The sequence below is a fragment of the Trichechus manatus genome, unplaced genomic scaffold, assembly GCF_000243295.1.
Source record: "Trichechus manatus latirostris isolate Lorelei unplaced genomic scaffold, TriManLat1.0 scaffold00038, whole genome shotgun sequence".
Lineage (NCBI taxonomy): Eukaryota > Metazoa > Chordata > Mammalia > Sirenia > Trichechidae > Trichechus > Trichechus manatus.
The window spans coordinates 11,760,191-11,769,149 of record NW_004443974.1 but is presented as its reverse complement, the minus strand read 5'-3'; the positions used below and the strand labels follow the sequence as shown (position 1 = coordinate 11,769,149).

General features: G+C 40.0%; 1 protein-coding gene across 1 annotated transcript in view; it reads right to left on the bottom strand.

Moving 5' to 3' along the window:
* Window positions 1-8,959, bottom strand: part of GARNL3 (GTPase activating Rap/RanGAP domain like 3) — a 148,637-nt gene that overhangs the window by 58,529 nt on the left and 81,149 nt on the right. Inside the window, exons 9-10 of the mRNA XM_004375683.2 lie at window positions 5,413-5,511; window positions 3,156-3,259 (exon numbers count right to left, since the gene is read on the bottom strand). Of these exons, the coding sequence (XP_004375740.1) occupies window positions 3,156-3,259; window positions 5,413-5,511 (203 nt within the window). The remainder of the gene's footprint in view (window positions 1-3,155; window positions 3,260-5,412; window positions 5,512-8,959) is intronic.

Below are 8,959 nucleotides of genomic sequence, written 5' to 3'. Positions count from 1 at the left end.
TAGTGAGAATAGCAGCACAACTGGAAGAATGTAATTGATGTCACTGAATTGTACATGTAGAAATTTTTGAAATGGTGTACCTTTGGCTATGTATATTTTCACCAAAAAAAGAAAAAAGGTCCTCCAAGGTCGAGAAGGGAGAGTGTTGATACGTCATGGCGTGGTTAACCAATGTCATAAAACAATATGCATACTGACTGTGTAATGAGAAACTATTTGTTCTGTAAACCTTCACCTAAAGTACAATTAAAAAAAAATTAAAAAAAAACAACAAAAAGTAATTATTGATCCATCAACTGGAGAATGGATAAACAAAACATGGCATATCCATACATGGAAAATTATTCAGCTATAAAAAGGAATGAAGTACTGATACAGGCTACAACATGAATGACCCTTGAAAATAAGCTAAGTGAAAGAAGCCAGATACAAAAGATCACATATTGTATGACCCATTTATATGAAATATCCAGAATAGGCACATCCATAGAGACAGAAAAGATAATAGTGGCTGCTAGAGGTTAGGGGCGGGAGGGGAGAGGAAGGGATGTGGAATGATGGCTAAGGAAAGTAGAGTTTCTTTTTTAGGACATGAAAATATTGATTGTGGTGATGGTTGCACAACCCTGTCAGTATAATAAAAACCATTGAATTGTACACTCTAAGTGGGTAAATTGTATGGTATTTGAATTACACCTCAATAAAGTTATTATATATTTTTTTAAAGTAATTATTGAGCTACTACTATGTACCAGGTTCTAGTCCAGGTACTTGGGATGCATCAATGAATGAAGCAGACCAAAATTCCTGCCCTCGTGGGGCTTACACTCTAGTAGAAGACACAAAAAATAGACAATAAGCATAATATACAAGCATACTCAATAAGAAGCATAATGCTAGAAGGTAGTAAGTGTCATGGAGGGGGCTGGGGACACCAGTGGTGAAGGTTGCTGCTTTAAATAGAGGAATCAGGGTCAGCTCCACAGAGTTTACATTTGAATAGATTTAATGGAGGTGAAAGAGTCAGCCAAGTGGCTATCTGGTGGAAGAGAGTTCTAGGCAGAGGGAACAGCCAACAAAAACGCCATAGGTGGGAGAGTAGCTGGTGATTCTGAGGAACAGAAAAAGAAGCCAATGTGACTGGAATGGAGTACATAAGAAGAGTGGTGGGCAATGAGATGAGAGAAGTAATAGGGGTCAGGTAGGGCCTTGAAGGCTATCGTAAGGATTTGAGCTTTTACGCTGAGTGAGGGGGTGCCACTGGAGGGTTTCAGAAGAGAAGCAACATCTGATTTGTGTTTTAAAGGATCACTCTGGCTGCTTGATTGAGAAACAGGCTATATGGGGACAACGGTAAAAGGAGGGAGGCCAGATAGGAAGGAGGCTATTGTAATAATCCATACAGGAGATGATGGCGGCTCAAAAGAGGACAGTAATAGGAAAACCGGTCAGATTTTAGATATATTTTGAAGGTAGAGCCAACAGAATTTCCTGACTAATTGAATATTGGGTGTGACCAATAAACAGGAGTCAAGAATAACTCGAAGGCTTTGTCCAGGAAACTGAAAGAACGCAATAGCCAATGACTGAAATAAGAAAGACTGTGGGAAGAGCAGGTTTGGAGGAGAAAGCCAAGAGTTCAGTTTTGGACATATTAGGTTTGAGATGTCTAACCCAGTGGAAGTGTCATGAAGGAGGCTGCATACCTGAGTCTGAAGTTCTGGAGACAGGTCTGGCTGGAGATCTAAATTTGAGTGTCACTGGCATATAAAAGCTATTTAAAGCCACAAGACTAGACGAGGTCATCAAGGGAATAGATACATGCAGAAAAAGAAGAGAATGTACAGGGCTGGAATAGGTTGGAGATGGGGGTAAGGGAGTTTGTACAGTATTTCAATGGAGGTTTTTTCATATTATTGTTAAAATGTGAGCGGTCAATAAAAGTCATGATGATTGTGAAGGTCAACTTGTTCTTTCTTCTCCATGTGACTCTAAGATCATAAGAGCTTCAACTACTAGCAATAATATTGATATCCTCAACCATACAAACGAAGATGACTTGCAGAAAGTAGCTCTCAGCCACTTAAGGAGTCTTCCTGGACCTAGGCATTGGCTGCTTCAACCAGCCCTTTACCATAGTTATTCTTCTAAAACCAGAACAAGCTTAAACCCCCGCAGTGGGTCTCCATTACCTACAAGACAAACCACCAGCTCCTTATTTCAGGCCTCAAACTATCAAATAGAACTAGCCATTTCCTCCCTCAGGTCTCCAAGCACCTTTTATATTCCACAACACTTCCCGTATTCTATCCCACTGATCTCCTGTATGCCTTTCCCCTTTACTGAATTCTTACTGAGGTAAGAGTTACAAGTACTCAGAAAAGCCTTTGTAGCCCCATCACATACCTTCTCTAGGTGCGTATTTCTTATAAATCTTTGCTGAACAACTTCCCATTCATGTTTGTGATATTTATTCATAGAAATACCGTCAATGTGTAAAAAAAGGTAAGAATCTAATAAAAAGTTAAATGGAATCTCCCATATCTATCAAAAATCAGCAGCATGTGTCTTTGTTACATATAAATTCCAGCCAGTTGGGACCAATATGGTGTGCTGCCTCTCCTGGAAATGACAGTCTCTGGGGGTAGGTGAGGGGTATCTCAGGTATATATATTTTTTCAACATCATAGCCCGTGTAGACACTCAATGTTAGCCTCCTTCATTAACTTGAAAAACAGCACATGTCAACCACTGTTCAGGATTCATTTTATGTCCTGGATAGTCTCATTCTGAGAAGACACAAGGCACACTGAGAGCAGTCACAGAGAAAAAACAGCATATATATAAAACCGTCTCTCAGGAGTCTATAAACCACACTCTCACGCACGAAGCTACATATATGCTCACACACAAGCACGGGTGCACATCCTGAACTTGATCCTTTATTTCTTTAGGAAATAGGTAGTTCTTCCTAAGACTTGGTGAAAGTTCAAATATACAGACTTAAACAATATCCCTAAAGTGGTGCCTGAAGTTCAGCTCATATATTAGATGCACGTAGTCTCCAATTCTATGAAATCAAGAGTGCCTTCTCCACACTCAGGTTACTATCTTATGGTTTGTGTGCTCTCAAAGAGCCTGCGTTCACAACTTACCTGCTGTTTGTTCTCTTTGGAATATGGCAGCATGGTGGAAACATGAAACATGATCTCATGCCCTTGGTACACAGTATAAACTGAATGTATTCCTGTGGTATCATCTGTAAAATACAAATATGCATTTAGTGGGCATAGAGAACTCTTAAGCCATAAGGAAACAGTCTCTATTTGTGGACTGGGGGAATATAACACACCATTAATAAACTCTCAAGGATCACTCTGGATTATCCATGTGAGTGGAAATAACAGTATGAATCACCTAAATGTCAACTCTCTGATGGATACAGGCTCCTATCCACATGGAGAGACCTCTTCCTCTCTCTCTAAGCTGCTTGCTATCTGATTCATACCTTGCTTCAGAGTACAGGAAGTCATGAGAAGTCTAGGCTTAAAAGGAGAGTGTGTTACAATTCCTTGTGTTCCAGTTACCGCTGGCAGTGATATTACTGGCAGAATTGTAGTGATTAAAAGTATGGGCTTTAGAGTTAGACAGATTTGAGTTCAAGTTCTCATTAGTTATGTTAACTTTTACAAGTTACCATACCTTTCTCTGAGCTTCAGTCTTCTAGTTTGAAACTGGGGATAAAAACTCGTAGGGATGTTGGGAAGACTCAACAAGATTATACTTGTAAGGTGTGTAGTAGAATGCCTGACCACAGAATGGACTCAATAAATGGTAGTTATTACCATAACTGAGAGGCTCAGAGTTGGCAATGGGGATGATGAACTTGCGGGTACTTAAGAACTAACCACGTGCACATAGAGCTTATAGGAGTGAGCTGGGGCCAAATACTCCCCTCCTGCATCTGTGTATTACATTACTCACAGTGCAATTCTCACAAAGTGCTTACCCTTTCCATATTCAGAATCCATGAAATGATGCAAATGTGGGCTGGTGGAAAGATGAGGTTCCCAAAGGATAAGGATCCCTGGATATCAAGCTTATCAAACTTAGGCCAAATCAGCATCACACCACCTGCCTCACTTACTTCAAGGATTTACCGTATCAAATAAAACAACAAAAATAAAAACACACAAGGAAGCTAGAAATGCTATACAAATATAAAAATATAAGTGATTCCAAATCTAAACCTGTGATCTTACCTACCCTCCTTCCCAGATCCATAACTCCAAACTGCTTCACCTCTGGTGTTCCCAACCTCAGTCTGGAGCCACCACCTACCCAGCTGCTCAGGCCAGAAACCCAAGGGGCATCTGTGGTTCCTTTTTCGTCCTTACTGCCCATGCTCAATCAGTTGCAGAATCCTGCCAACTCTACCTTTAAAATGGCTCTTAAATCAGTTCACTCCTCTCCTTCCCAACCTCCCACCCCATTCCCAGCCAAGGCCACCATCATTGCTTGTTTGGACTTCTGCAACAGCCTCTTAACTGGTCCCTCTTCTTACTCCCCTCTAGACCACTCTCCACACTGCAGTCAGTGGGTTATGCTCCAAAATGCAAATATGATCCTATAACTCCCCTACTTAAGCCATTTTAATGACATCCAAGAACATTTAGAATAAAACTATTCTTAACATGACCTCAAACTCCCTGCATGATTATCTCCTTTTTCCTCCAGTCTATATTGCAGCATTCTTGCTTCCTCTGCTCCCTCCAGCCATAAAGGTACTCTCTTAGTTTCTTGAAGAAAGCATGCTCTTTCCTGCCTCAGGGACTTCACAAATATTCTCTGTGCTTGGAGTTTTCTTCTCCCCTTAGGACACTCAAATTACTCCTATTCAACACTCCCTCAGGTCTCAAACATCACTATCTCAGGGAAGCCTTCCCTAGTCCCCAGTGTGGCAAAATTCCCTACTGCACTCTGTATTTTTCCTCTTAGTACCTCTCAATACTTCGTATTCAGTTATTTGACAATTATCTGTTTATGTCTGTGTTGTCCACTGGACTATAAGCTCCAGAAAGGCAGGGACCATGTTGGTTTATCCACCACTATATCCCAGGAGACTCGCAGAGTCCTAGCACACAGAAGATGCTCAATAATAAGTATTGATGGACAGACCACGACTCCGGCCACCACTCAAGGGCTATGAGGGTTGATTTGGTCTTACAAGGCTCAACAGAGCCACCAAATGTGTACAATGAGCCCACGTCAGACTGGGTGTCAAGCTCAACTTCCCTCCAGCCCTCTTCTGTCCATCACTTCCCCTGTCTTGGGTGTAAGTTCAAATACAGATCATGCTGACTAACAAATGTTATACAAATTAAAACAGAACAGATCAAGAGGCAAGCTTACTTTTGGTGTCCAGACCACCGCGGTAGCCTGTCCAGCCCTTTAGAGTGATTGTGTCACCCAGAAGATTTAAAAATTTTTGAAAAGCTTCACTTCCGATTTCTGTAGGAAGAGACAAAGTATGAGGAAAGTACGGCTATCAACAAGTCCTAGTTTTCTAAAAGTGCACTGAAACCACTTGAAAATAGGTCTCTGCAGATCTATGCAGTAGGTAAACAGAATCGCATTCCCTTTTTGGGGGAGGATCATGCAGAAAGTTCTTGAGATTCCATCCCAGGAACCCAAGGAAAGGAAAACTACAGCATCAGACTAACCAATCTTACCATTGCCAGATTGGGACCACAGGTGTTTAGTAATATAAAATGAAAATGTTATTACTGCTGAGAAAAAAAGTTTAATTCTTGTGGAATCCAGATTTTTGGGTTCCATGGGGGTTAAGGTGACCCACACAAGCTATTGCCTTGAGATGATCTTTGAACCTTGAGCCTTGAGGAAACTAGTCTCCTAAAAGTCATCTTTAAGTTAAACAATAGTTTAGATAATTAGTAAAGTCCGTTTTGACTTAGGCATTGTGCTCTTTTGAAGAATTATCTATCTGCAGTCAGTTCTGAGAAACAAACTCCAAGGTCAGACTAGAAACCATGTTTTAGGGTAAACTGTTATTATGTACACACTGTTCTGGCCTTGCTTCCAGGGCAGTGTTGATAAGATGGGGTATAAGAATCTTTGGAAGTTCCTTCCTCTTTGGAACATTTTTGACTCCCTAGTCGAAATGTTACCAATTTGCAAATCGTAAATTAAATAAACTTCAATCAATTTCTATTATTGGCATAACATAATTTTCGTTTTAACACTGTGTCTATTAATAACAAATAGGTATTTTCAAACAGTGCTAAATATCAAGAAAATAACACCATTTTATAAGACTCTCAACCATAAAAATCTCAGAGAAAAATATCATACTGCTACTGATACTGTGAAGAACTGAATTCTCCAAATCTCATACAATTTTCCAGTTAAATTTTATTTCCAGTGCCAAGAGAAGTGACTTGTATAAATTAGGTGATCGATAAATATTTATTGAATGAATGAAACTGGGCAACAACTGTCCTACAAAATTTACCCTGAAAATTTATCCTAAAATTTCATAAAACTACTGTCTGTTTCTTTGCATTAAAGATTCCAACTCAACAGAGAAGTTCAGTTTGGACTGTCAAAACTACAGCAAGACAACCTACAGAATGGGAGAAAATATTTGGGAACCATTTATCTGATAAGGGTTTAATATCCAGAATATATAAAACACTAGTATAACTCAATGACAAAAACACAAACAACCCAATGAAAAAATGGGCAAAGGACTGGAATAGACATTTCTCCAAATAAGATATACAAATGGCCAATAAGCACATGAACAGATGCTTAATATTATTAGTTATTAGGGAAATATAAACCAAAACCACAATGAGAGATCACTTCACACCCACTAGGATGGCTATTATAAAAACAAAACAAAACCCCAGAAAATAACAAGTGTAGGGGAGGAAGTGGAGAAATTAGGACTCTCATGCATTGCTATTCATAAAGTTTTCATCGGCTAAATCTTTTCAGAAGTAGACTGCCGGGTCCTTTAGATAAAGCAAAAGGAAGAAATGATGAACTAAAAGAGCTGAACAGAAAATTTCAAAGGGTGGCTAGAGAAGACAAAGTAAAGTATTATAATGACATGTGCAAAGACGTGGAGATGGAAAACCAAAAGAGAAGAACACGCTCTGCATTTCTCAAGCTGAAAGAACTGAAGAAAAAATTCAAGCCTTGAGTTGCAATATTGGAGGATTCTATGGGGAAAATATTAAATGACTCAGGAAGCATCAAAAGAAGATGGAAGGTATACACAGAGTCACTATACCGAAAAGAACTGGTCGATATTCAACCATTTTAGGAGGTACCCTATGAGCAGGAACCAATGGTACTGAAGGAGGAAGTCAAAGATGCACTGAAGGCATTGGTGAAAAACAAGACTCCAGGAATTGACGGAATACCAGTTGAGATGTTTCAACAAATGGATGCAGTGCTGCAAGTACTCACTTGTCTATGCCAAGAAATTTGGAAGACAGCTACCTGGCCAATCAACTGGAAGAGATCTATATTTATGCCTATTCCGAAGAAAGGTGATCCTACCGAGTTTGGAAATTATCAAACAATATCATTAATATCACACACAAGTAAAATTTTGCTGAGGATCATTCAAAAGCAGCTGAAGCAGTACGTCAACAGGGAACTGCCAGAAATTCAAGCTGGATAAAAGGACACAGAACCAGGGATATCACTGCTGATGTAAGATGGATCCTGGCTGAAAATAGAGAATACCAGAAAGATGTTTACCTGAGTTTTATTGACTATACAAAGGCATTCGACTGTGTGGATCATAACAAATTATAGACAACGTTGCGAAGAAAGGGAATTCCAGAACACTTAATAGCGCTCATGAGGAACCTGTACATAGATCAAGAGACAGTTGCTTGAACAGAACAAGGGGATACTGCGCGGTTTAAAGTCAGGAAAGGTGTGTGTCAGGGTTGTATCCTTTCACTAGACCTATTCAATCTGTATGCTGAGTAAATAATCTGAAAGGCTGGACTATTTGAAGAAGAATGGGGCATCAGGATTGGAGGAAGACTCATTAACAACCTGCGTTATGCAGATGACACAACTTTGCTTGCTGAAAGTGAGGAGGACTTGAAGCACTTACTGATGAAGATCAAAGACCACAGCTTTCAGTATGGATTACACCTCAACATAAAGAAAACAAAAATCCTCACAACTGGACCAATAAGCAACATCACGATAAACGGGGAGAAGATTGAAATTATCAAGGATTTCATTTTACTGGGATCCATAATCAACACCCACGGAGGCAGCAGTTAAGAAGTCCAAAGACACACTGCATTGGGCAAATCTGCTGCAAAAGACCTCCTGAAAGTGTTGAAAAGCAAAGATGTCACCTTGACGACTAAGGTGCACCTGACCCAAGCCATGGGTTTTCAACTGCCTCCTACACATGTGAAAGCTGGACGATGAATAAAGAAGACCAAAGAAGAATTGACACCTTTGAATTGTGGTGCTGGAGAAGAATACTGAATATACCATGGACTGCCAAAAGAACAAACAAGTCTGGCTTGGAAGAAGTACAACCAGAATGTTGTTTAGAAGCAAGGATGGTGAAACTATGCCTCACATACTTTGGAGCCGTTGTCAGGAGGAATCAGTCCCTGGAGAAGGACATCATGCTTGGTAAAGTAGAGGGTCAGTGAAAAACATGAAGCCCTTCAATGAGGTGGACTGACACCAGCAGCTACAACAATGGACTTAAGCATAAAAACAATTGTGAGGATGGCACAGGACTGGGCAGTGTTTCGTTCTGTTGTACATAGGGTCGCTATGAGTTGGAACTGACTCGATGGCACCTAACAACAATAACATACATTGCTGATTAGACTGTAAAATTGTATCGCCTCTGTGGAAAACAGTTTGATGGTTCCTCAAAAAT